Below are 26,828 nucleotides of genomic sequence, written 5' to 3' on the forward strand. Positions count from 1 at the left end.
ACCCAAGGCGCATGCTGACAGCGGCAGGGCTGATCTGGGAGGATGCCCCAAGGAGTCACGCACAGCCTTGTCCCTCCAGGAGTCTCACCTTTGGTGTGGGAGACAGTTTGGAAAGGACAGCAGTAGGGACCCTGGAGTGGGGCAAGGAGGGGAATTCCTACCAAAGGCGTCTGGGTGGGCTTCCTGGAGGAGGAGGCTGTATCTCAAGAAGGGTAAGGGAGATGGTGGGAGAGGGAAGAGCAAGGAGAGAGATGTGGGTGGCGTGGCACTTAGAAGAAAGGGCAAGGTGCTGGCTGAGGTCTTGCTTTTGGTACTGCGATGTAGTTTGGATTTTCTCCTTGCGATTTTTTTTTTTTTTTGGCATTTTTTTTTTTTAAGATTTATTATTTATTTATTTCTCTTCCCTTTCTCCTTACGGGGCGCACTCCTTACACGTGGAGCTCCCCTACACAGGGGACACCCCTGCGTGGCACGGCACTCCTTGCGTGCATCAGCACTGTGCGTGGGCCAGCCCATCACACAGGTCAGGAGGCCTGGGTTTGAACCCTGGACCTCCCGTGTGGTAGGCAGATGCCCTATCGGTTGGGCCGCATCCACGTCCCTCCTTGCAGTTTTTAAGCCCTTTTTGTCCTCGTGGCAGAGGTACTATAAACATGTTGTGAAAAAAATCCAGGGCTGGAGGTGCGGCTGGTGGGCAGTGGAGCCCCCGGGGTGGCTCCCAGGGATCAGCGCCCCGGCCTGGTTGGGGCACACGGCCTGCCGCGAAGGCCCCCTGCGCCACCACGGTCCTGGCGCCTGGCTCCCGGCGAGACGCGGGGCGCCCGCTTGGGCGGGCATCTGCACGGCCAGGCCGAGCGCGTGTTTCCTGGCCGGGCCTGGTGCTGCCCCAGGAGTCTGCCCTGCCTCCAGGGAGCCCTCGGAGTCTTGGAGAAGCAGAGGATTCCTGCTGCATTTTTCTTAGAAATAGCAAGAGGGCCCGTGCCAGAGGCCTGGACGCCAGCAGGCTGCGGTCCGCATCCAGAGCCCGGCTCACGTGGGCGCCCGGGCTTGGCAGGCCCGGGGCCCCCTCCCGAGCCCCTGCTGCTGAGCAGCCCCAGGGAGAGGGTGGAGGCTGTTGGAGTGACCAGAGGCCTCCTGCGCTCCAGGCCCTGACCGCTGGGCCTGCCACAGCCCGGAGCGCAGCGGGGCCTGGACTGGGGCCGGCCTAGAATCGGGTGTGTGGGGGGCCGGGGGGGGAGGGGCCCGGCTGGGGCCCAGGAGAGCACGAACCGCCCCGTGCAGCGCTGCAGAGGGGCAGCCCCACGCTGGCCGCCGGCAGCCTGCGGGGTTAGGAGGCCTTGGCTCCAGGCCCCCTCCCCTCGCTCTTCTTCCTTCCTTCCTCCCCCGCCCCCCGCCGCCCTGCCCCCTCCTCGCCTTCAGACCCGGACATGCTCTTTCCTCTGCAGTCCCTGCTCCCAGCCAAGGCCCTTGGTCCCCCCCACTTGGCACTCGGTGCTGTGCCCTCACTTCCCCCCACGGGCAGCATGCACTGAGGTGCACCACGGCCACTCAGCCAGCGCGACTGGCTCCCGGTGACTTCTGAGTCATACACTGCCCTTGGCAGCACAGGGGGATAGAACTTGCGGCCTGGTGGGCTCCCGGTAGCACCCGGGGTTGAGCGGGGCACCCTCTGCCCAGGGCGGGCCCAGCCTGCCCGTTTGCTCAGTGCCTTCCTGTCCCCGCAGCAGACCTGCGCAGGGCCCTCGCCGCCTTCCTGGGCGCCGGGCCCGGCCTCGCTGCCTCCTCCCGGGCTGCCTGGCACTGGCGTCTGCCTGTCGGTGCCTCAGCTTCCCCATCAGGATGCTGGGGAAGGGGCCAAGACTATCGGGGACGTCCTGGGAATCTCTGGGTGAGGTGCAGGAGGGTGCAGGAGTGGGGGTGGGCACTGGGTCGGGGGAGGGTCCTAACACCCCCAGCCTGCCATCCGTCCCATCCTGGCCTGTCCATCCGGGTGATTTATTGGAGTAAATGAGCCGTGGAGAGTTTGTTGTCTTTTGCAGTCAGGGAGAGGAGGAGGTGGCGAGGAAGGAGTGGGGGGTTTCCGGGCCAGGTCTGGAATGTGGGGGGAGGGGTGGGCCCCAGGGCCTAGAGCTGGAGGCGCCCCACCTGGGCAAGCCCCCATAGCAAGGGTAAAAGGCCCGCCTGGGGCCAAGCCCTTCTCCCCACCCCAAGCTTCTTGGGCCCACGTGCCTGTGTGAGTCCCTCGCTGTCCCTGGCCACCACCTCCCACCCCTGCCCTTCCCTTGACCTCCCTGTGTCCCTCCCAGCGGGGCCCGAAGGTGTTCTCAGGCAGTCCACGTAGGACCTCCGGCCCGTACCAGCCCCGGCCCCGGCGCTCAGGCGCTGCGGGGCCTGCGGAGGCAGGGGCCCCACCTGCTGGGGCAGAAAGGCCGGAAGTCACTGCCCACCCCCTCCTGGTCCGAGGAGCCCCTCGCCCGTGCCCCCGGCCTGTCCCCTCTGGGCCGAGCAGGTGGGCGCTGGGGCGGAACGGGCGTGGGAACAGCGTGCCTAAGCCCCCGCGAAGGCGGGAGGGGAGGGCTCAGTGAGCTTTCGTCGAGGCGCCTTCAGCCCCGCTGGGTGTTTACGGAACAGCTGGGATGTTTACAGTAGCCCTGAGAGGAGGCCCCTTGGTCCAGAGGGTTTCCTTGCTCCAGGGTCTCCTGGGGGTCTCTTCTAACCTCATCACTTCCCGCCCCCCACCGGGGCAGGCGCTGCACCCATCCCCACCTTCGCCAGCATTGGGGCATCGGGGCCAGGGCTGGGCCAGTGTGCTCTCGCGGCCCCACCACCCTGAGGTCTTCTTGCTGCCTTCTCCCCACCCCTACGATGCCACTTGACTCTGGCCTTGGCTCCCTGTCCCCTGGAGAGCCGACATTTCCCAGGAAGTGGCAGCTCTAGGTGGTGAAATACGGTAATGAGGTCCCCAGTTCAGACATTTAAATTAAATTCAATCTGAGCAGTTATTGAATATAAACACGCGGAGTCATTTACATGTTAATTATGTTGAATGGGCTACGAGGCCATAATTAGTTGCTAATTGGGTGAGAGCTGGCTGTAATTGGTTTTGCTGGCACCGACCTGGCTCACCTGTCTAGGGGGGACGGGGGCAGGGGAGGGGGCGGGTGGCTCCCGGGGAGGCCTCTGGGTCCCCAGGCTGGAGCTTTGCAGCCCAGGGGTGGTGATGATGGGGGCACAGATATTGGGGAACCTGGAGCCTACCCTCCAGGGAGGGGCATCTTAAACCCTTGGCAAAACTCGGCATCTGGTTTCCAGGGGATCCCAGCCAGAACATCCAGTGGGGAAAGGGGACTGGGGGAGCCAGCAGTGACAGGCCTCCGGGCACCAGCCCGCTTGGGACCTGGGTCTGAACAAAGGGTTAGTGCTCTGAGAAGGCCCATGGGTTGCAGGGCAGGCGTCACCCTGGAAGAGCTTGCTGCTGATGCCCCAGCCCTGGTTGGCCTGGCTGGAGGTTGGGGTCTCGGGCGTTGGAGAACGCGGAGGGCTGTTAGCTGAACCGGGGGTGGGGGGGGTGTGCCTGCAAAGGTTTCCGGCTGCCCTGCCCCCAGCCCGGCCTGGCAGGGGCTCCGGGGTTGCAGGGCCCTGGCCAGGACTGAGGCCTTCAGCCTGGCCGCTCATTAAAAGGGGATTAGGCCGGGAGCCAGGGGCCAGCCTGGCCTCAGGGCCTTCCTCCAGGCCCTCCTCCCAGGCCATGCCCGGCTTTGGGGGAGTGACCAAGGGCCTGGGGTTCACCCCTCCCCAGAGCCCGTGGGAGCGTCCAGGAGGGCCTGCCTGGGCCCTGCCACCACTGTCACCCCATCCCTGTGCACTGCAGCCACGCTCCTCAGAAGGGCGGGGGGCTGCCTGTCCAGCCGTGAAGCTCTGACAAAGACCCCGGCCAGGCACCCTCCCCACCCCATTTCTCTTCGGCTCAGGGATTAGGGCGGCACCGACCCACACAAGGTCAGAGGTCAGGGCTGGGCTGCAGGGGCCTGTCCATCACCCCCGCAGTAGCCAGTGGGCCGCGGAGGCAACGCTGTCAGTCAAGGCCTGATGCTTTGTGGGGCTGTAACCAAGGGGGTGGGGCGCCCACCTCTGCTCTGAGACCCCCTTTCTGCAGCAGCCCCGGCCTCACTGGTAGCCGACCTGGTGTCCTGGAGACGCGCAGTGGGGGGCGGGGGCTGCCCGCTCGGGGTCTGAGGGTGAGGGCTGTGGACCCGCCTACCTCCTTTAGAGTAAGGCCTCATCAGCTGCTTCCCAAAGCTGGGACCCCAGGGACCCCCAGGAGGGAAGCCCCAGGGCCCTGAGCATGGTCCTGCCCCTGGACCTGCGCCAGGCTGTTCTGGGCCAGGACCTCGAGTGTCCGGTGGCCGTGGGGAAGTGCTGGAGGCTGGAAACGACTGCGGAAATGAGGTGTCTGGTGCCAGAAGTGGCTCTTCCTTCCTGGTGACGGGAAAAGCCTTCCCGGATGTCCCCTCACCAACCTGGGCCAAGGCTGGGTGAGGCCAGGGGGGCAGGGAGCCCTTCCCCAGAGGCATCACCCAGCCACACTGTCCCCAAGCCCCCCCCCCAGGCCCTGAGCCCTCACTTGTCCTGCAGCCCCCTCCTCCCATGTTGCCGTGGAGATGGGGGGGGGGGCCCTGCGGCTGCCAGATCCGAGCTTGGGCCAAGTAAAGCAGAGGTGGGAACAGGCCTGAGGCCAGGGCCAGGCTGGGTCCACATCAGCCTCAGTACCTGCCCCAGCTGATGCCCCCTTGGGCCTCCAGCTGTCATTGGCCCCAGTCCCTGTCCCATGGGGGACCCAGGGACTGATAGCACTGCTGGTACTGCAGGTATCAGAGGAAGGTACCCAGATCTAGCCAAGGCTGCGACCCCCTTGCTGGCCCCCTGCCCTGACCCAGTTCCTTTGCCCTGGGGTAGGGGGCGGGGCAGGACCCTGTCCAGCCTTAACCCTGTGGCTTGGGGTGGGCATCAGTCTCGCCCGGGCCTCAGTCTTCCTCTCTGGAGCTGGGGGTGCGGGGCCGCACCGGGGCCCCTTGTTTTAAATCTCCCCTGCGGTTGGTCTTGGGTCAGGTTAGCTCCAGCTGCGTTCAGCAGGACCGGAGCCCTACACCCGATTTGGTGACTCTGGGAAACTTCCATCCTTCCCTACCTCAGTTTCCCTTCTGTGGGGTGGATTTGGATGGATGATACCAGATTTAGTTCTGCTCCCATGGTTGGTTGGTGGGTGGCGCAGACAGGCTGGAGTTGGGGGGGTGCTGTCGTGCGCAGTCACAGGAAGCCCCTTCTTGCTCATCGCCCTATTTCCCGCTCCCCAGCACTGAGAGATAGGGCAGCAGGGATGGGAGTGTGGGGACGATGTCCTCCAAGAGGTGGCGGCAGCTGTGAGCTGCGTCCTCAGGGAAGGAACTTGGGACCCCAGCCTTTCTCTTCTCCCCACCAAGGCAGAGACCACCCCTGACGGATGGGGGTTAAAGGCTGCCCATCTGTCAGCACCTCCCTAGAGAAGAGCAGCGTCTCCCCAGGATCGTCCTGAATGGCTGAACTAGGAAGGCCCCCAAGAGACAGTCTAGGGGGACAGATGGCCAGGGCTGAGGACGCCCCACCCCCAGTCCCACCCCATCCCCACCCCGAGCAGTGCGTGAGGGCTCCCCTCCCCACCACAGTTTCCACAGTGACCAAAGCATCATGTCCTGTGACGACAAAGCCATTGACGCCACATCCCACGGCCGCCGGGAGGGGTCCCCCGGGTCCTGAGTCACATGCCCCATCGATGGAGGGCGAGTCACCTTCCGGCCGCCGCCCTCTTGCGGGCAGCCCCCAGGAGGACTGGCTTCCCCCAGGCCTTCTGCTCCCTTAGCCCCAGAGGCCGTGGGCCTGGGTACAAATCCCACCTACAGCCATGCACCCTGGCATGTCACTTCCTGTCTCATCTGCCCACCGGATGTTATGAACACAGGGCCTTGCACGTGGTAGGTGCTTTATGACCGAGCAGGGCACTTCTGCCACCCTGACCTCCACCCAGAGACAGGCCTGGGGGGTGGGCAGGTGGAGGATCGAGAAGCAGGATGTCAGATCAAGCTAGTCTTCCGTCCCCATCGAGGTCTCCTCGTCTGCTGGATGACCCCTGTCCTGCTCACACAGGGATTGGGCACCCGGGAGGGCTGGGGCTTTGGGCTCAGGCTGGCAGTCATGACATAGCGAAGGCGGAGGGACTGGGTTCTAGAAGCCCAAGGCTGGGCAGGGTGCAGGGGAAGGGTCCGGGCTGGTTGGGTCCCTGGGGGATAGATGTCTGGAGCTTCCCCCCACGATCCCAGAGGCCTGTGCCTCTGCCCCCTTCCCCTCCATTGCTCCCAATGTGCCCCCTGGCCCAGTGGGACGGGCAAGGGCATCACCAAGGCCATGCCCCCAGCCAGGGTATAAATAACCCCTGGCGGGCTGTCCCAGCCTGGGGGGGCTCTGCTGGCAGCTCCACTTCCTCTCTGACCACCTCCCGACCCTGGGGGCGGGGGAGTGTTTACTTTCCTGTTGTCACTATGGCTCGATGGCCAGGCAGGGGACTCCGAGTGACCCAACAACAGGTGCAGGACAGGTGCCTGGGCTGCCCTGCCCAGGACTTCAGAGGCACCGCCGGACAGGCGGGCGAGGCTGCAGCCAGGCAGGGCTCGGCCCTTTGATCCCTCGGCGTCCCTGCGTCCCAGCGGTTGGCCAAGGTCATCACCTGGATTCCCCCGTGGCCACACAGAGCTGGGCAGGGCCCCTCCGAGTGAGGTCCTCGTATGAGGCGTGGGTCCCAGGAGTGCCTGTCCCACCTCAACTACGCCCCGTCGCCACCTTGGCCCATCCTGGAGCTCCTGTCCCAAGCTGCTCTCAGGGCAAGTCCCTCTCGCCCTGCCCCAGGGCCCCCGGCACTTAGAGTCTGTCAGGTCCACCAGGGATTGCTGCCCAAAATGGAGGGTGACCTTGACCGGCGGGATCGCGCACCTGCCGCGCTCGTCCTCAGGCTGAGTCGGGGCCTCGGGCCCCAGCTCTTCTCCCCCTCTGTGTGCCATGGGCCTGGCCCAGGTGGCCTCCCCGGTGGGCCTGTCTGAGAAGTGGTTGCAGGTGGGAGGGGCGGCGGGCTGCGTGTGACCCCTTGGCCAGTAGGCCACGGGTTTACATGTATGTGCGCTCCTGCGTGCTCCTGTCTGCAGCACCCTGTGCTTGTGAATATTCATCACTCTCATTACCATCTTCCCTCTCCTGCTGAACTAAAAATAGCTGGGGGGGAGGTGAAGGAGGGACTTGCCGGGGACCCCTCCGCTTTCCTCTCCAGAGGCAGGCTCCCAAGCTGCCTGGAGCCCCTCGTCTGCCATGGGCCAGGCTCCCTGCTGATGCACCCCAGGAAGGAGGGCTTTTTCCCAGCCACCTGGGGGTGGTCAAGGCTGCTGGACTTGCAGACTTGCACTCACAAAGAAGAGAAAAGTGAGGACCCAGCTGGACCCTGTCCCAGCCCTGGGGACTCTGCAGCACCAGGACGAGGGCCTCTTTCCCTGGGAATGACTGTTCCTGGTTGGTTCAGAGTGGCCTTCGAGTTCCACCATTAGCCCTGGGGGGCCAGCCTGGGCCTTGAGGGGGAGCTGCTTTGGGACTGAGTCCCGGACCCCCCAGACATGCCCTGCACCAGCCGTCCCCACGCATGGGTGAAGCGGGAGGTCGGTGGGGCGGCGTAGCTCCAGCAGGGTCTTCCGCTGTCCTGGCTAACCGGCTTCAGTCAAGTTTGGGGCCCTGCCGCCTGCCAGCTTCGCCCTCAGCCTGCTGCACAGCGGGGCGGCAGGGCCGTGCCCAGGGCTGGGCTCTCCTGGCTGTGCCTGCCTCCCATGCCCACCTGCTGCTGAACCTTTTAGGCCCTGTGGGAAGCTGGCCCCACCCTGAGTGTGGGAGCATTAGCATCCACCTGAGCAAAGCGTCTTTTTTTTTTTTTAATAGTCATTTGCTTTATTTTTTTTTAAGATTTATTTTATTTATTTCTCTCCCCTTCCCCCCCCTTAGTTGTCTGTTCTGTGTCCATTTGCTGCGTGTTCTTTGTCCGCTTTTTGTTGTTGTCAGTGGCACAGTAATCTGTGTTTCTTTTTGTTGTGTCATCTTGCTGTCAGCTCTCTGTGTGTGTGGCGCCATTCCTGGGCAGGCTGCACTTTCTTTCGCACTGGGCGGCTCTCCTTACGGGGAGCACTCCTTGCGCATGGGGCTCCCCTACGCAGGAACACCCCTGCGTGGCAGGGCACTCCTTGTGCGCATCAGCACTGCACGTGGGCCAGCTCCACACGGGTCAAGGAGGCCTGGGGTTTGAACCGTGGGCCTCCCATGTGGTAGACGGACGCCCTAACCACTGGGCCAAGTCCGCTTCCCTAGCAAAGCGTCTTTGATGCCCTCTCATTGGAACTCACGGGCTGGCCGGGGCTGCCGAAGAATCGGGGTTTAGCTTTGGGCGCTCCCCCTTCCCCGGTGCCCCCCCGACCCACTGCGTTCCTTTCCAGACTGGGCAGAATTGGAGAGGGGCCCTGGGAGGGGCAGCTGGGGGATTAGGGGGGGTGGGAAGGGGTGGGGTGGGGGCCCCATCTCCCCTCTGGCAAAGGGTCTTACCTGCTGCCCTCGCCCACCCACAGAACTGAAGGCCACCGGCACCGCCCACTTCTTCAACTTCCTGCTCAACACCACCGACTACCGAATCCTGCTCAAGGACGAGGACCACGACCGCATGTACGTGGGCAGCAAGGACTACGTGCTGTCCCTGGACCTGCACGACATCAACCGCGAGCCCCTCATTGTAAGGGTGGGCGTGGAGGCGGGGCTTGGGCAGGGGAGGGCCGTGGGGCCCCAGCACAGGGGTCCAGCCCAGCAGGCTGCCCCTCTAACCCCCGTCTCTGGCAGATCCACTGGGCAGCCTCCCCGCAGCGCATCGAGGAGTGCGTGCTCTCGGGCAAGGATGGCAACGTGAGTGCCATGGGGTCTGCAGGGGGGACGGGGGGGCCCAGGTGACCCCAGGGAGCGAGCGGAGCAGCCAGGCACCTGAGCGCCTCCGCCGCTCTCCCTCTGGCCCCAGGGCGAGTGCGGGAACTTCGTCAGGCTGATCCAGCCCTGGAACCGGACACACCTGTACGTGTGCGGGACAGGCGCCTACAATCCCATGTGCACCTATGTGAACCGAGGCCGCCGGGCCCAGGTAAGCCACGGCCAGCCTGGCCCTGTGCTGCCCCTACCACGGCCGCTTTCCAGGGTCCTGACGGGATGATGTACTCGAGCCTGAGCCTTGCACCTTCCCAGCCCTGTGACCTTGGGCAGGTGACTTCCCCTCCCCTCTCTGAGCCTCAGTTTCCTCACCTGAAATTGAGGCTGACAGCTGCCTTTCTCACAGGTTGGTGTCAGGAGGAGGCAGTGAGCTAATGCTCCCAAAGCTCGTAGCACTGGGCCTGGCACATAGTAAGCGCTCGCTCCAGACGTGGCAACAGCTCTCGTGGCTATGCCTGTGGTCCGTGTCCCTGCGGCCAAGCCAGAGGGCCAGGTGGCGGCCTCAGCGCCAGGAGGCTGGACGCCTGGGTCAGCTTCTGCCACGTGGCCTGGGGGAGAGCTGCTTCTGCCCCAGTTCTGCCCCACCCTGCCTGCTTCTGCCCTTTTCCATCTCCATGTGGGCACGTGTGTGAGCCTGCGTGACCTCACGGGGCATGCGTGAGAGCGAGTGAATGTCAGGGGCACGTGTGTGTGCAGGCGTGCTCCAAGCGGGGGTGTGTGTGCACGTGCACGTGCGTACTCTGGGGGCCCGCGTGCTCTTGGGTGCGCCTGGCGTGCGTGGTGTGAGAGGCTGGCAGCCCGAGCCCGCTCCCCCGGCCCCTGGCACCCCCAGCTCTAATCCCTGTTCCTCGTCTCCTCAGGCCACGCCGTGGACCCAGATGCAGGTGGTCAGAGGCCGAGGCAGCAGAGCCACCGATGGTGCCCGCCCCCCGACGCCCACAGCCCCACGCCAGGTGGGGCTCATCCCCCAAGGCCCTGCCCAGGCAGGCTCCCTTGAACTGACCTTCCGCCCAAGAGCCTGCCCCAGGCCAGCCTCCCCAGAGGCGTCCCTCTGTCTCTGCCCCCCATTCCCATCCCGGTTGCTGCAGTACCCTGAGGCACCGAAGGCTTTCCCAGCTGCATCTGTGTCAGCCTCAGTGTGGCCCCTGAGGGCAGGAAGTCACGAAGCCACCAGGTGGGAAGGACGGGAGCCCTGGGGACAGCCGTGCCAGCCACTCAGAATACAGGTGCAGGCCTGCTGAGCACCTGCCACCGTTCACCTGGGCACACGTACCTGCCCACTCAAACCCACACCTCGCTCAGCCCAGAGCAGGAATGTGGCACGTGTGTGCGGTCTGACACGGTGCTCTCGGGCGCCCTTGCCCCATGCCTCCCGTGGCTCACCCGGTAGACGCTCGCACTTGGGGCCGTCTTCCCCTGGGTGGGGAGGGCAGGGTGGTCTGCCCACGAGTCACAACCCAGGGCTGGGCTGGGGAAGCCGGGGCTGGGCAGGGGCGGGCAGGGAGGGGGCCGGGGCTGCCGGTGAGTGGTAGAGCAAGTGGTCACTTGAGCGTCTGTCCGTGGTGGTGGGTGCCGCAAAGCGGGTTGGGCTCCAACTGTGTGCGTGTGTCCAGAGCGTGAGCAGTGGGCTCCGTGTGCCGGCAGTGACGTGTGCCAGTCTGTGCGTGCAGCCTGTGTGTGCAGGAAGTCAAGTGTGTGGAGTGTGACCGGACGTGGGCCTGCGTGCACCTTCCCATCACCATCCCTGTCGCCCGCTGCTGCCTCCTTCCTGCCTCTGCCTGTCTCCTCTTCCCCTCCCTCCTCCCACCTTTCCTGCGTGGCCCCCTGAGATCCTGCCCCCTTGCCTGCCCCAGCCTCCCTCCTCCGTCTTCAGGGCTGGGCTGGCAGGCCGGGGGCCTGAATTCTGTGTGGTCCAGGCCAGCCCTTCGACTCAGACTCCCCGGGAAGAAGCTGTCTTGGAGAGCCCTGCCTGCAGGCTCCGCTAGGGCCGAAGGCCGTGGCCTCTTGATCTGTCCCAAGGGCCACAGATAAGGCACCAAGCATGGGGCCACAGTTAGCACCGAACCCTCCAGCCTGCTGGTACCTGGTGGCAGAGATCAGGCAGCCACAGCCCAAAGAGTTGTTCTTCAGAAGTCCAAGGGGCTCCTGGGGAGCCCTCCTGAGCCCTGAGGAGCTGCCATCCATACAAGCCCACCCCGAGCCTTCCGCGGCCCCCAGGGCAGGGCCCTCCAAGGCCCGGCCCCCGGGTCTTCCCTGGGAACCCCACCGCACAGCCCCAGGAGACCTGCCGGACGGAGTTCAAGCAGGGCAGGAGGCTTCGGGGTGTCCCTGGCCCTCGTCCTTCCTGATGGTGCTGAGCCCCTCTCTGCCCTGCAGGATTACATCTTCTACCTTGAGCCCGAGAGACTCGAGTCAGGGAAGGGCAAGTGTCCCTACGACCCCAAGCTGGAGACGGCCTCAGCCCTCATCAGTGAGTGCCCTGCCCCCTCCCCATTTCTGCAGCCTGGTGCGCGGCCCCTGTCTCGGCAGCGCGGGCGAGGGCGCCTGCGCCCACCCAGGGCGGGGAAGATGAGTACGGGCTCCCGCGGACCCTCCTGCTGTGTGGGGGGAGAAGCCAGCTCAGAGACGGACCCCAGGGCTGTGACCCTCCTGCGGGGGGCTCGGGAGCCGGTCATCCTGTCACACACGGTGGGGGCCGTGGCTGTGGGGAGGGGTGGCCCCGATGCACAAGCTCGGCGTGTCTGGGAGGCCTGGAGAGGCCCACGGAGGAAGCGCCCGTGGGGCCCTCTGGCCACCCGGGAGGAGCCCGCTTCTGGTCTGGGAAGGTGTTGGGGAGAGCCGGGTGGGGGCTGTTCTCTGAGGAGAGGGTCTGCCTGCGACCTGGGAGGAGCTGACCCCTGCCCCCCACCCGCGCCAGGCAGGCCCACACAGACCCTGACCCCTGACCCCGGCCTGTCTGCTGGCTGCCCTGTCCAGTCTGCACCAGAGCAGTTGCCAGGCCCCACACTACTGCCAGGCCTGGGAGAGGCGCCCAGTGCAGGGGGCGGGCATCACCCTCCCCGTGGCTCACCCAGCCCAAGGGAAGAACCTAGAACCAGGCCCTGCTCAGGGCATCTGTCAATGATAGGGGAGTCAGAGCAGGAAGACAGGTGGTAAGTGGTGTGCCGGGGCCAGCTCCGTCGACACAGTTTCAGGAATTTTGTGAGCTAATTATTAAATGCAGTTATCATTAAAAATCATAAAATTATGACTGGGTAAATTGTGTTGAAAGCAAAGGTAATGAGCCCTCAGAACCCATTCCTTCTAACTCCTGCATGCTGCTGTCCCGTGCCCTTGGGTTCTTCAGCCGATGGTGCCCGGGGTGGAGGGGCTGCCCGCGCCGCTGGCGGCTGTGGCCAGCTCTTGTCTGGGGCCGCAGGGCAGCAGCTTGCAGTGGCCCTGGGGGGAGCGTCTTCCCCACGGAGCTCTCACCCGGGGCTCCCCCCTCCAAAGCCCCCAGAGCCAGGTAGTAACCCCTCCCCCCCCGGAGTCTGAGCCCCCTGACAGCCCTCCGTGCCCCCCCAGACGAGGAGCTGTACGCCGGGGTGTACATCGACTTCATGGGCACCGATGCCGCCATCTTCCGCACGCTTGGCAAGCAGACGGCCATGCGCACGGACCAGTACAACTCCCGGTGGCTCAACGGTGAGCGCGGCCCACCTCAGCGGGCGGCATGTCCGCGTGCCGCAGGAGAGCAGGAGCGGGCTGTCGTCTGGGGAGGTGTTGGGGCGCTCTGTGCTTGGCTGGGGACTCTTGGGGAGAGGGCTCGATCGGGTGGCGGGGGGGGGGGGACCTCGCCTCACTGAGCCCCGCCTGCCCTCAGACCCCTCATTCATCCACGCCGAGCTCATCCCTGACAGCGCCGAGCGCAACGACGACAAGCTCTACTTCTTCTTCCGCGAGCGGTCGGCAGAGGCGCCGCAGAGCCCCGCCGTGTACGCCCGCATCGGGCGGATCTGCCTGGTACGCGCGCGTGGTCCCCTCGCCGGGCCCGGGGCCGGTGGGTCTCGGGGCCGACTGAGCTGACCTGCCCTGGCCCCCCCGCCCCCCAGAACGACGACGGCGGTCACTGCTGCCTGGTCAACAAGTGGAGCACGTTCCTGAAGGCCCGGCTGGTCTGCTCCGTGCCGGCGGAGGACGGCATCGAGACCCACTTCGACGAGCTCCGTGAGCGCCTGGCGGGCGGGAGGGGGCCTGTGGCGGCTGCAGGAGGGGTGGAGCCTGCGTGAGGGATGCGGGGCCCTCTGGGGGGGTCCCCGGGGGCTCCTGGCTCAGGCACCCTGCCAGCACCTTCTCCCTCTGCCCCTAGAGGACGTGTTTGTCCAGCAGACCCAGGACGTGAGGAACCCGGTCATCTACGCTGTCTTCACCTCGTCGGGGTGAGGCTAGGTCCAGGATGGAGGGGCGGGGTGCAGCCGTGCCCAGCTGGGCAGCCAGCCGGGGCAGGGGCAGGCGGGGCCTCAGCCGCGCCCCGCCTGCCGCAGCCGCCCGCCTTGCCCGCAGCTCCGTGTTCCGGGGCTCCGCCGTGTGCGTCTACTCCATGGCCGACATCCGCATGGTCTTCAATGGACCCTTTGCCCACAAGGAGGGCCCCAACTACCAGTGGATGCCCTTCTCCGGGAAGATGCCGTACCCACGGCCCGGCACGGTGAGGAGCCCCGGCCCCCGCGCCTTTCCCCGCCCTCCCTCCGAGAGGCCCAGTCGCGTCAGGGCCCCCCCGCCGCCGTCATGGAGCTCACGTGGGCAGGGGGACCGTGAGGCCCCCGTAAACCTGCCTCCGACACGTGGCGCCAGGCTGAGAAGGCACCCCGGGCAGGGTGTGGCAGGCTGCTCGGCCAGGCGGAAGGGCAGAGGGAAGAGTTCAAGGCCAGGGCCGGCAGCAGGCCAAGCGTGGGAACTGTGAGGGGTTGGTCTTGGTGGGACGAGGGCCGCTGCGGGGCTCTCAGCGGAGTAGCCCGAGTGATGGGGTGCAGCGGGCACTCACGGGTCCGTGTGGTCAGATCTGAGGTCAGGGGCCTGGTCTCAGCATGCTTCCCCCAGAGGTGAACTGGGGGGCCAGAAGCCTGGGTCGGGGCTAGGCTGGCAGGGTGGGGAGCAGCTGAGCCCCAGGCGGAGGGAACAGCCTCAGGGGACGGAAAGAAGAACCCTTAGGGACGCCTGAGGGCCCGCGTCCTCTGCGCAGGGTGGGGAGGGGAGGGCCGAGCCGGGAGGAGCAGCCAGCGATGGGGTGGGGCTCCAGGACACGGAAACCGCATCAGCTCTGGCACAGGGGGCCGCAGAGGAAGACCTGCGGCGGGGGTGGAAGCTGGACGGGGGGCTTTGAGGAGAGGACCAGGTGGAGGGGCTGGGGACAGCGTCGGGGCCTCCCCTGGAGCCGCCGGGTCCAGCGTGCCCCGCCTGACGCCCGCCCCCTGCCCACAGTGCCCCGGTGGGACCTTCACGCCGTCCATGAAGTCCACCAAGGACTACCCCGACGAGGTGATCAACTTCATGCGCAGCCACCCGCTCATGTACCAGGCCGTGTACCCGCTGCAGCGGCGGCCGCTGGTGGTGCGCACCGGCGCCGCCTACCGCCTCACCACCGTCGCCGTGGACCAGGTGGATGCAGCGGACGGGCGCTATGAGGTGCTTTTCCTGGGCACAGGTACCCACTGCTGCTCCCGGCCCCTCCCGCACGGGGCCCGCTGGGTGGGGGGTGCTGCAGGCCCGGCACGGTCAGCTCCGTCACCCTTGTCCTTCGGAGCCTCCTCGTTACCAGGATAACTGAGGCCGGGGTGGGGAAGCCTCATTCCTGTGCCTGTCCCCATGCCCAGGGGCGTGGTGTGGTGCCTGGGCCACACGTAGGCAGGGGAGCAGGAGACGGGCAGACCCCTGCGGGACGCACGGTGCAGACGCCGAGCCCCCCGTGGCCCAGCGCTGTCAGCGGCCCCCAGCATGCGGGAACCCCTCCAGGGTGCTCTTCTCAGCAGGGCCCAGAATGAGGGTCTGGGGTGTGGGGTAGACCCTGGTCGTGACTCCCCTTGCCCTGGGCCAACCCCCCGACTGTCCCCCGGGCCCGTCCTCCTGGGGAAGCCCCTTCGACCTTGGTGCAGACCCCCCGCTCCACTGCCCTCAAGGGGTTTGGGCCCTGGTAGGGGAAGGGGCTGAGGCTGGTGCCCCTCTCCCAGCATCCCCAGCCCCACTGAGGCCCTGCCTGGCCCGTTCCAGACCGCGGAACAGTCCAGAAGGTCATCGTGCTGCCCAAGGACGACCAGGAGGTGGAGGAGCTCATGCTGGAGGAGGTGGAGGTCTTTAAGGTGGGTGTCACTCCACCGGCCCTGCACTCCCCACCCCGACCTGCCCCTGAGGCAGACCTCCAGGGCAGGGGGGTCCCCAGGGTCCAAGCTGGTCCCCATCTTCTTCCAGGACCCGGCTCCCGTTAAGACCATGACCATCTCTTCCAAGCGGGTGAGTCTGCGGCGAGGCCAGCTGGAGGTGGGGACAGAGCCTGGAACCTGGGCACAGAGATGAGGAAACCGAGGCATAGCAGAGGGGTGGGGAAACCAGCAGAGAAGGGACGGCGCCAGGACTCCAGGCTGCTGATGGGGACGGGCTGTGGGGAGGGAACTAAAAGTTCCCCTGCCTCTGTCCCCAGCAACAACTGTACGTGGCCTCAGCGGTGGGCGTCACACACCTGAGCCTGCACCGCTGCCAGGCCTACGGGGCCGCCTGCGCAGACTGCTGCCTCGCACGCGACCCCTACTGTGCCTGGGACGGCCAGGCCTGCTCGCGCTACACGGCATCCTCCAAGAGGTGTGGAGCCCCAGGCCCCAGGCCCTGTGCTAGGTGGGGGTCTCTGGGGGCAAGGCATCAATCTGCCCAGGGAGACGGGGCCCCACCCTGGAGTCTCGGGGTTACAGGGACTTGGGAGGGGGCACAGGGACCTGGGAGGGGGCGCGCGCCCACGGGAGCGTCGCTCAGAGCATTCCTCATGCAGGCGGAGCCGCCGGCAGGACGTCCGGCACGGGAACCCCATCCGGCAGTGCCGCGGGTTCAATGCCAACGGTGAGTGTGCGGGCCCTGCCCGCGGGGCGCCCCTCAGCCCCGCCCGGGGCGCTGCCCTCCCCCATCAGGATTCTCAGGGGGTCGGCACGGGGTCCGGGGCCTGGGGTTCTGGAGCCGGGCCATCTCTGGCCGCCCCCTCCAGCAGCGGCTGCCCCGTGGCGCAGTCCTGCCGTCGTGGCTGCGGCGCCTGGCGCCTGCTTGCACTCACCCACATTGTCTTGATCTACAGCCAACAAGAACGCGGTGGAGTCGGTCCAGTATGGCGTGGTAGGCAGCGCGGCCTTCCTCGAATGCCAGCCCCGCTCGCCCCAGGCCGCTATCAAGTGGCTGTTCCAGCGAGACCCCAGCGACAGGCGCCGCGAGGTGGGCTCCCAGCCCCAGAGCCAGAGAGGACGTGGGAGCCCCGGGGCAGCAGGAACTCCACAGGGGTGGGGTGTAGTACAAGCGTCCTCCGGGGCCCCCTCTGCCGGACCCCCTTTCTCTTCTGGAGATCACTTAGTGCTCCGCGGGCAGGCCTCATGGAAGCTCTTGAGGTGAAAAGTCCGTCCGTGTACCCCATCTCGGGGTGTACCTCATGTGGAAACGTGTGGGTGAGCGCCGGCGGCTGGATGTTCTCCGGGGTAGTCCTCCTTTTATGGGGAGGCCCAACATCCCTCCTTAGTGGACGTGCTCCGTGGGTGCCCCATTTGGATGTTCCTCATTAAGTGGAAATTCTGTGCCTGTGTCCTCCGTTAAATGGAAATCCTCACCTTGTAGGAAACCCCCTTATGACCGTCCACCCCAACACGGACGTGTGGACGGTGCCCCATTCGGACACCTCCCACTGTGGCGACTTCACGTGGTCTCTCTCTTTTTTTAAAGATTTATTTTTTATTTATTTCTCTCCCCTTCCCCACCCCAGCCCCCAGTTGTCTGCTGTGTCCATTTGCTGTGTGCTCTTCTGTGTCCGCTTGTATTCTTGGCACGGGAATCTGTGTCTCTTTTGGTTGTGTCATCTTTCTGTGTCAGCTCTCCGTGTGTGCGGCACCACTCTTGGACAGGCTGCACTTTCTTTCGTGCTGGGCTGCTCTCCTTACGGGGTGCATTCTTTGCGCGTGGGGCTCCCCTACGTGGGGGACACCCCTGCGTGGCACAGCACTCCTTGTGCGCATCAGCACTGCATGTGGGCCAGCTGCACACGGGTCAAGGAGGCCCGGGGTTTGAACCCTGGACCTCCCATGTGGTAGACGGACGCCCTATCCGTTGGGCCAAATCTGCTTCCCGGTCTCTCTTGATACTTGGGAATTCCACATGGGTGCCCCACAGAGGTGGTCCTACCTGGGAGCTGGCTGACACCCTCTTCCCCTGCAGATTCGGGCCGAGGACCGTTTCCTGCGCACGGAGCAGGGCCTGCTGCTCCGCGCCCTGCAGCTCGGGGACCGTGGCCTCTACTCCTGCACGGCCACGGAGAACAACTTCAAGCACGTCGTCACGCGGGTACAGCTGCACGTGCTGGGCCGGGATGCCGTCCACGCCGCCCTCTTCCCCCCGCCTGCGAGCGCCCCGCCGGCCCCCGGCGTCAGCGCCCCGACGCCTGCCTACCAGGAGCTGGCCCAGCTGCTGGCCCAGCCGGAAGTGGGCCTCATCCACCAGTACTGCCAGGGCTACTGGCGCCACGTGCCCCCCAGCCCCCGGGAGGCCCCGGGGACGCCCAGGCCTCCCGAGCCCCAGGACCAGAAAAAGTCCCGGAACCGCCGCCACCACCCGCCGGACACATGAGGCCAGCCGCCCGAGCCCTGCCACGGGCCCGCCAAGCCTCGTCCCTTTTAATATAGAAGATATATATAAATATATAAATATATATATATATAAAATATCTATATTCTATACACACCCTGCCCCTGCAAAGACAGTATTTATTGGTGGGTTGTACAGAGCCTGCCTCCGTGGCAGCATCGTCCAAAACCCACGCCCGTGTGGGTCATGGACAGGAGAGAACGGAGCCCACCTACCCAGGCCTGGCCAGTGGGCAGGGCTGGGCCAGGACCGCACAGTCCCCCGACCCCGCTGGGGGTCCACCTGCACGACGGCCGCCGCCAGGATCTGCAGGACACAGGGAGGGGGCGAGCCCCGCCCGGACAGGGCGCAGACTGCACACCTGCGCCGACGCAGCCTCGCCCCGGGCTGCGCAGAGACGTGGAAGCGAGGACTGCTTTGGGGACAGGTGGGGAGGGAGCTCAGGTGCGCTCGGAGGAGGGCAGAAGGCCATTGCGGGATGCTGGCCCTCACCAGTGAGGGTGCGCTGCTGCGGGCAGCCCCTTCCCGGGACCTACGCCCTATTTATTGAGGACAGAAGAGGACATGGGGTCTGGGTGGGGCCAGCCCCTCCTCCCCTTCCTGCCCAGCCCCACGCCACCTCTTAATTTTTCCCGTGCCCCTGGACTTGGCTGGGAGAAGAGCAGAGGGGCCGGGCACGGGCAGGGCTAAGGGGAGAGGGGCCACAGCAGAGGCCCGGGGCCTGGACGGGCCTCCCCAGGCCACTCCCTTCTGCCCACAGCTTGAGGTGATGGGTGTAAATAGCTCGTGGGGTGGTCGGGTAGGTGGGGGGGGTGGGCTCCCGATGGCCCTCTGCTGCCCAGGCCACAGCCGCTCGTGGGTCCCACCTTGCTAATAAACACTGGCTCCGGGACTGGACTCCGGCTTCTCTCCTTGGTCGGGTGGAGGGATGGGGTTTGGGGGTTTGGCCCAGGCCCCAGATTCTGCCCTTCCTGGGCCTGCCCCTGCCCCACGTAGCCTGGCCGCAGGTCCTGGGCCACCTGTGCCCTGACTCCGTGTGCGCCCTCGGTCAGTCAATTGCTTGCCTTCTCACTGGCTTTGCGCCAGGCACTAAGGACTCAGAATTAGCAAGACAGACCCTCAGCCCTCAGTCCGGCTGCCCCCACCCTGAGGATCTGACACCCCCTTCCTTCTTCCAACCTGCTCCCAGCAAAGTGCCCAGAGTGGGCAATCATTGAAGGGGTGGAAAGCCCAGAGATGAGACGAGGGGCTGGCGACCAGGTTCAAAGTGAACGAGCCCGGCCACGGCAGGGGACCCTGGGGAGGCCTGCAGATCTGGTGGGGTGCAGGGCCACAGCTGGGGGGCAAGGCGAGCCCAGTGGGGACCCAGGACGTGGTGGGTTGAGCACATTTAACCAAACTCAATATGCAGAAACCAGAATTCTGCGGGGTTAACAAATCTGGGCTTCTGCTCTCCCCAGAACCTCCGGGCAGTGTAAGGGGTCGTGGAGACGCCCAGGGCCCACTGCAACGCCCGGGGCCGGAGAGGGTGGTAAACACCAAAGGCTCAGAGTGGCGCAAATGAAACAGTCCACGCACCAGACAGACGCCCCTCACCCTATTTTGGGCGGTCGCTGGCCAAGGTGGGAGACAGGAGCCACTTCCCCCAGTCTTGGCTAGAGCCCGCCCTCACGCTCCTCGACTGAGACCCTGGCACCCCCTCGTGGTCTCTGGGGTCTGTGGCAAAGTCGAGTGATGAGAGGCAGCTGGATTGCAGGGAGGGAGTCCCACGGGCTTTGGAAGGGGCCTTGAGGGCACAGGGCTTAGGTCTGGTGAATGGGGTGGGTGCCCCAGAGCCTGGGAGCACAACCTCGCCGACTCAACCCACAGCACCTCCGTGCAGCCGTGCACACTAGTCCAGCTGCACATGGATGGGGACACCAGCCACCTCAGCTGAGCCTCAGCACCCACCGGGCCCAGAGCAGGGGCGAGCATGCCACTGGGAAGGCCAGAGGTGCTTTGGTCTCAGTTTCCCCATCTGACAACGGCCTGCAAAACATTCTCTGGAAGAGCCTGGCCATCTCTGCATGTCAGAGACTTGCATCCAAGTACATGTGTACTCACAGGCACTGGTGCACACACGCATAAATATACCTGCACACGTTCATGAGGCAATACATGCACTAAGACATGCTCCCATGCATGCACGTATGTGCGTGAGCAACCATCCACACAAACCCAGGACAGATAAACACAGACATGCACACAAACAAGGCATGCACATGCACACAGGCAAATGCATCTTCACATATGTTGCACATATATGCACATATATGCACATTTGTCATGTAGTATGTACCCACATGAACCCAAACACATGCAAAGTACATGTACAAGCATATGTGCACATGAAGAGATGCACAAAAACATACATTTCTATGCATCCATCCATGTACATGAACCTGTGCACACGTCACCTGCACTCACGTGTAAGAGCACGCATATGCACACATGAACAAACAGGCATACATGTGCAAACACGTGCCAAGTCGTTGACCTGCTTGGTGTAAGTGAAGGAGAGACATGTACCCTCAAGGGACAGGCCAGTCCCCCCAAGTCCGTCATCCTTCCAGGTCGTGTGGCGAGCCCCTGCTTGGGTCAGAACTAGCCCTTTGTGTGGCGCAAATGCAGCGCCCACCTTTGCCCTGTGGAGCCCCCGCTGAGCATGGAACCCTGGTCCAGCATTCCCAGCCCTGGTCAACCACCTCCTCTTGTGTGACGCGCACAGTGGAAGGGGGCTGAGGAGTTGGCACCATCCCCCAGGGCCAGGGTCAGCACGTGATGAGATAAGGAGGCGTGTTAAGCCCAGGGCGGGGCAGGCAGCAGGTGCTCCACGCCTGCCCCTCCCTCCACACCCGCTGCCCGCCCCCGTCCCCTGGGCGTGGAGGTCTAGCCTCCCCTTTCTCACCACGACCCCACTCTGGGATGGGGCAGGACTGTCTCTCAGGCCTCTTCTAGAGGGTTGGGGGCAATGGAGTACAGAGTCAGCAGTGGAGGGATTGGGGCCAGGTTGCCGGATTAGAAGGTTACAGGGCTGAGCTGGATTCACCTGTCCTTGTCTCTGATTGGCTCTTGGACACCCCAACCCCCAAATCCCACTAAGCAGCCCCCCCCCCCCAAACAGGGCCTACACAGGTTCGTGGAGAGCCAGGTGATAGCCAGTCCACGCTCCAGAGGGACATCTGGGGAGGCCAGCAGCTGGCCTAAGCCTGGCTCTGGGGCTCCCTTCCACCCAAAAGAGCCACCTGTGGCCCCTGTGCCTTCCCCTGCTGCTGGGACAATGGGGGCTGGGGCCAGCGCTGAGGAGAAGCACTCGAAGGAGCTGGAAAAGAAGCTGAAAGAGGATGCTGAGAAGGACGCTCGGACCGTGAAACTGCTGCTTCTGGGTAGGGGTGTGGGCCCAGGTGGGGCCACTGCCAGCAGGTCAGCGGCCTGGAGGCAGGCAGGTGGGGTGGCTGTTTTGTGAAGCTCCCTGGGGTGCAGCGTGAGCTTGTGACAGGGCAGGGCACAGAGGGGGAGCCCTGCCCCAGGGGCACGATCCCAGAGGGCCCCTGCCTGAGGCAACTGCCCCTCCCCGGAGGTGTGGGCCACTGTACTTTGGGACAAGCCTTTGGCTTGAGGGACCCACAGGGCAGGAGCTAGAAACCAAGGGCCTTATCAGGAATCCCACAACAGGGCTGTCCCTTAGGAGTGGAAGGGTCACAGTCCCCTTGGGAGGCGGGGAGCCTCTAGGGCAGGGTTTTTTAAAATTTGTTTATTATTCTTTTTTCTTTTAATTTTTAATTTTGGGGGGCAAGGGTTCTTAACAAGGGGTCAGCGAGCTTGAATTGAAATTCAGAAAAACATTCTTGTGGGGATGTTTGGAGCAGGGGTGACGTGTATTAAATAACACACAGTACAGTGTGGACTTATAAGGGGTCGTGGTTTCCACCTGACTGGCACAGGGGTCCACGGAACAGAAAAGGTTAAGGACACCTGCTCTAGACCACCTAGGCCCACAGACATGGGGGGGGGGCTGTGACTTTATTGTTGGCTGCCGTGTGAAGCAGCTACGGGGAAGAAGGGTAGTGAGGAGGAAGGGTCCTTGGATTAGGTCATGGGTGAGGAGAGGTGGACTGACCCAGCCTGCCTGGGTGCCCCCCAAAGCCCCAAGCGGGCCGGGCAGTTTCCAGCCAGGCTCTCCCCGCTCCAGCCCACCAGCTTGGAGGGGCCTAGAAACAGAGCCAGGGCACCCGGAGGAAGTCAGAGAGGCTAGCCCGGGAGCCCCAACGCTCTGTCCTCCTCCCCTCACATCGAAGGCGCTGAGCCTCTCCAGAGCGCCCGCCCCCACTCCTTCGAAGGACCCCCCCGGGCTTCAGGGACTCCGGGCAGGCAGTACCAGACGGCTCCACAAGGTGGTGCTCCAGGTCCGCTTTAGCTCGGTCTCCCAGGCTCCTACAGGCTGCCGGCGTCTGGGGAGCTCCGCGACACCGTTGAGGTCGCTCATTCCCCTGGCTGGCCCCTTCTGTCACTTTTCTGACCTTTACGAGCGTTTTCTTCCTCCAGGGCGCAAGGACCTTACCTTGAATGAGGGTGGAGCAGCTGTGGCTGGGGGTCGGGCTGGCGCCCCGGTCGCTTCTGCTGGGGGTGCACCCAACAGCCCCGGGCAAGCCGCGTCCCCCGGGGCCTCCTTGCTGGGGTGGAGTGTGGGGGGGCGCTGGGCGCGGCCCTGAGGTGCGGCTTCCCTTCCAGGCGCCGGCGAGTCCGGGAAGAGCACCATCGTGAAGCAGATGAAGTGAGTGCCCTTCTCCGTGCCGAGGCCTTGGGGGGGTGGGAGTGGGGGGCCCCCGCCCACCGGGCGCACGAGGCGCTGACCCAGCGCGCCCCGGCCGCAGGATCATCCACCAGGACGGGTACTCCCTGGAAGAGTGCCTCGAGTTCATTGCCATCATCTACGGCAACACGCTGCAGTCCATCCTGGCCATCGTGCGCGCCATGACCACGCTCAACATCCAGTACGGAGACCCGGCGCGCCAGGTGCGCCAGGCGGGGGCAGGAAGGGCCCCCGGGTCCCCGAGGCGCCGAGCCGGGCCCGAGTCCACCGTCACCACCAACCCCCGCCCCGCCCCCAGGACGACGCCCGGAAGCTGATGCACATGGCGGACACCATCGAGGAGGGCACGATGCCCAAGGAGATGTCCGACAATCATCCAGCGGCTGTGGAAGGACTCGGGGATCCAGGCGTGCTTCGACCGCGCCTCCGAGTACCAGCTCAACGACTCGGCCGGCTAGTGAGCGCGCGGGAGGCGCGGGGGGTGCGGCGGGGACCCCGCGCCGCCGCGCGCCCCACCCACACCCCGCTCTTCCGCAGCTACCTCTCGGACCTGGAGCGCTTGGTGACCCCGGGCTACGTGCCCACCGAGCAGGACGTGCTGCGCTCGCGCGTCAAGACCACGGGCATCATCGAAACGCAGTTCTCGTTCAAGGATCTCAACTTCCGGTATGCCCCAGCCGCGGGGACCTGCCGGGAGTTCCCCGCCCCGAGGCCCGCCCCCTCCAGGGTCGCGTCCCATCCGAGAGAGCGCCTCCCCCCCCCCCCCCCGCCCCAGCCAGCACTGGGGAGGGGAGGCCCGTGGGCGCGTCCAGGGGGCTCGATCCGTGGGTTCAGGCGCCAACGGCCCCGCAGGATGTTCGACGTGGGCGGGCAGCGCTCGGAGCGCAAGAAGTGGATCCACTGCTTCGAGGGCGTGACCTGCATTATCTTCATCGCGGCGCTGAGCGCCTATGACATGGTGCTGGTGGAGGACGACGAGGTGGTGAGTGTCCAGCAGAGCCTGAGTTGTGGGTGGGGGGGAGGCAGGACTAGGGAAATGGGGAGGGTCTCCCGGGGGCGTCCTTTCAGCACCGTCTGGAGGAGAGGAGGCGGCTGGCCGGCCAGAGGCGAGCGGGCCACTCTGGAACTGTCTGATGGGAGAGGATCTCGGGGAGCTGTCTGAGCGGGGAAGCCCCCCGACAAGGAGGGGTTGGCTTATCGGAGTCGGCCCGCGTGGGTCGCCCGGAGCGCGTGCGTCCCCCGGAGCCCGACAGCCGCTGCCCTCCGCAGAACCGCATGCACGAGAGCCTGCACCTGTTCAACAGCATCTGCAACCACCGCTACTTCGCCACCACGTCCATCGTGCTCTTCCTCAACAAGAAGGACGTGTTCTCGGAGAAGATCAAGAAGGCGCACCTGAGCATCTGCTTCCCGGACTACGACGGTGAGCGCCCGCGCCCTGACGCTCTTCCCCGCGCGGCCGCCAGGCGGCGCTCCAGCCCCGCTAGCGCGCCCCGGGGGCCAGGAGCCGGGCAGGGAGTGAGCGCGCGCCCCTACCCCGCCAGGACCCAACACGTACGACGACGCGGGCAACTACATCAAGGTGCAGTTCCTCGAACTCAACATGCGCCGCGACGTGAAGGAGATCTACTCGCACATGACGTGCGCCACCGACACGCAGAACGTCAAGTTCGTCTTCGACGCCGTCACCGACATCATCATCAAGGAGAACCTCAAAGACTGCGGCCTCTTCTGAGGTGGCGCGCCCGCCCGCCGGGCTCCCCGGGTCCCGCCGCCGCGTCCGCAGGGCCCGGCCCTCCTCGCGGCTGCAGGCCCCGCCCCAGAACGTCCGGCCCCGCCCACCGACTGCTCCCCGACCCCAATTCCACCGCGTGGACCCCACTTCCAGCTCCCCAGGCCCCACGACTTGCAGACCCCGCCTCTGGCCCTCGGGCCCCACCCACTGCCACACGCCCCGCCCCCAGCTAAAGCGTTCCCCGGGTTTCATCTCTTTCGACCCTGCGCTGAGCCCCCCAGGTGTCACAGCTTCCAGACCTGCCGCTGCAGTGCTCCTCAGCCCAAGTCCAACGGTCTTGGGGGCTCAGGGATGTTGGCTCGGCTCCCCTTTCTCTTCTCAGCTGCCTGGGTGCTTGTGCTTGGGTGACCCTGAGCCCCAGCAGCCCCGGCTCCCCCATAGCTCCAGCCCTCAGGCCTCCTGGGCCCCAACCTGGGCCCCAGCCTGTGGCCCCAAAGCCCCGGGCCCTGCCAGCCTGGAGATCCGACCCCTCCCTCGTGGTCCCCTTCCCGTCCTCTAGAGCCCATGCCCCCTGCCACAGCCCTGCCCTTCACGGCCTGGCGGCCCCGGCCTCCAGGACCAACGGTGGCCAGCTCCAGCTGGAGCTCATGGCCACTCAGCGTGTCCAACCGACCAGTCTCCCGCAGCTCGGCCACCCCGGGGGGCGCACCACTCACCAGGGAGTTCGGGTTCAGCAAACAGCTCTCTCTCCCAGGGTTTCATGCAGGACGGGGGGACAGGCAGAGATCCCGCCCCCGGGCAAGCCTGCTGCTGACCATCAGCCCACTCCAGTCCTGGCACTTCCATGTGACAGGTCTGACACCTGTCCACCCGGCAGACACTGATTGTCCCTCCCAGCAGCTTCAGGGCCCAAAGTCCAAGCCAGCTCCGGCCTGTGCGGCCCCCAAGTAGAAGAGTCAGTTCGTGGGGGCACAAGCCTGGGAGCCCCCTGGGTGCCAGGGAGAGACGCAGGCTGGACCCTTCCCCACTTGCCAGCCTCAGGCTAATCCCTTGGCCCCTTTCCCCTGCTCCTCTGCCCCCTTCATCCTCGGACACCAGAGCCACACCCACACCCACCCCACCCACCCACTCCCCGGGCTGGCCAGCCGAGGGGGACGGTCTCCCGGGGGAGGGTCCTGTTGACACCAGCCATGGCCAATGGTCAAGCTGTCCCGAGGGGTGGCTGGGGGCAGAGTCCGGCTCGCATTGATCAGGCCCAGGCCGAGGATTCAGGACAGGACGGAGGCCCGAGCAGGGCCCCGAGGGACCTAACTCAGGTGTGGTCACGAGCAAGCCCAGGTGACCCTCTTGTCCCTGCCGGCGACTTCTGCCCTCTCTTTCGGGCCTGCTCCCCAGCAGGGCACACTGAAGGCCGTGCCTGGGCCGCCATCAGGATGCGTGCCCCCCCTCCCCCCTCAAGCACCAAGGCTGGGCTACAGTCAAGGACAAGGTCAGCCAGGGCATGATTTGCACCCCCTCAGCTAGGGGCACAGACTCAGTAATAAACCTTTGCAGCAGGCCCCAGTTGTCATTCTTGGGGACAGGGACGGGTGCAGGTATATCACGATTTGTGGACATTTAGTAAAGTGTCCCAGTGTAGGCTGGACATGAGTTGGGAATATGGGCCCTTCCAGGGAGAACCACCTGGACTGGCATGTTGGGGGGCACTCTTGGGGGCCTGGGACCAATTCTGCCTCATGGGGTGGGGATGGGGCTGCCGTGACATGCTCACAGGGTGGCCTCAGGTCAAGGGTGAGTTTTGAGTCGCAGGCTCATTGTGGCAGGGACAGCAGGGTGTACAAACAAGGCCTGGACGCGTGATTTTTCGGGCCCACGAGTTGAGTGGCGTACAAGAGGGGGCAGATGGGGCTGGTGGGCAGGGGCCGAATGCCAGGCTAAGGGCTTGGGCTTTTTCTAGAAGGTGTAGGGCCTTCAGGGAGGCCCTTGAAGTGCCGCCATAGCTGCAGGGGTGAGGCAAGTGAGGTACTCATCTTGGATGCAAATATTAAGGTTGGTGCCAAAAAATTCAGTAGTCAAGATACTATTTTAATGCAATATTTTAAGGCCTCAAAATGAGTGACCAGAAAAAAAAAAAAAGCCACAATGCGCAAAATGTCAAAATTTAAAATAAATAAATAAAAAAAGACAGGATCAAACAGTACTATCCTGAGCCATATGGGATCTGAAGAAAAAAGAGAAATGTATCCCTGTATGTGTTTTTATATTTTTGTAATGTTTTTTTCCAGAACATTAAAGTAG

At 64.9% G+C, this 26,828-nt stretch overlaps 2 protein-coding genes across 5 annotated transcripts in view; both read left to right on the forward strand.

Moving 5' to 3' along the window:
- The window catches only part of SEMA3F (semaphorin 3F), a 28,373-nt gene extending 9,538 nt beyond the window's left edge, over positions 1-18,835 (forward strand). Inside the window, exons 3-19 of one of the 4 annotated variants that reach the window (XM_058288827.2) lie at positions 8,682-8,842; positions 8,947-9,009; positions 9,119-9,238; positions 9,945-10,037; positions 11,461-11,554; positions 12,649-12,768; positions 12,947-13,086; positions 13,176-13,290; positions 13,433-13,502; positions 13,627-13,771; positions 14,545-14,767; positions 15,331-15,419; positions 15,529-15,570; positions 15,758-15,948; positions 16,100-16,167; positions 16,397-16,530; positions 17,518-18,835. In XM_058288827.2, the coding sequence (XP_058144810.1) occupies positions 8,682-8,842; positions 8,947-9,009; positions 9,119-9,238; positions 9,945-10,037; positions 11,461-11,554; positions 12,649-12,768; positions 12,947-13,086; positions 13,176-13,290; positions 13,433-13,502; positions 13,627-13,771; positions 14,545-14,767; positions 15,331-15,419; positions 15,529-15,570; positions 15,758-15,948; positions 16,100-16,167; positions 16,397-16,530; positions 17,518-17,925 (2,276 nt within the window). In that variant the 3' untranslated portion in view covers positions 17,926-18,835. The remainder of the gene's footprint in view (positions 1-8,681; positions 8,843-8,946; positions 9,010-9,118; positions 9,239-9,944; positions 10,038-11,460; positions 11,555-12,648; positions 12,769-12,946; positions 13,087-13,175; positions 13,291-13,432; positions 13,503-13,626; positions 13,772-14,544; positions 14,768-15,330; positions 15,420-15,528; positions 15,571-15,757; positions 15,949-16,099; positions 16,168-16,396; positions 16,531-17,517) is intronic. The other 3 variants (XM_012522671.4, XM_058288828.2, XM_012522672.3) reach the window with 3 other exon arrangements.
- A 2,427-nt stretch (positions 18,836-21,262) lies between these two features.
- On the forward strand, positions 21,263-26,325 carry GNAT1 (G protein subunit alpha transducin 1). The gene is given in 9 exon segments (XM_004451840.5): positions 21,263-21,368; positions 22,714-22,756; positions 22,857-22,998; positions 23,094-23,165; positions 23,167-23,252; positions 23,333-23,461; positions 23,648-23,777; positions 24,065-24,218; positions 24,340-26,325. Coding segments are annotated over 9 exon segments (1,053 nt in total). The 3' UTR covers positions 24,531-26,325.
- Positions 26,326-26,828: the final 503 nt, after the last annotated feature.

The sequence above is a fragment of the Dasypus novemcinctus genome, chromosome 26 (assembly GCF_030445035.2).
Source record: "Dasypus novemcinctus isolate mDasNov1 chromosome 26, mDasNov1.1.hap2, whole genome shotgun sequence".
NCBI classification, from domain to species: Eukaryota; Metazoa; Chordata; class Mammalia; order Cingulata; family Dasypodidae; genus Dasypus; species Dasypus novemcinctus.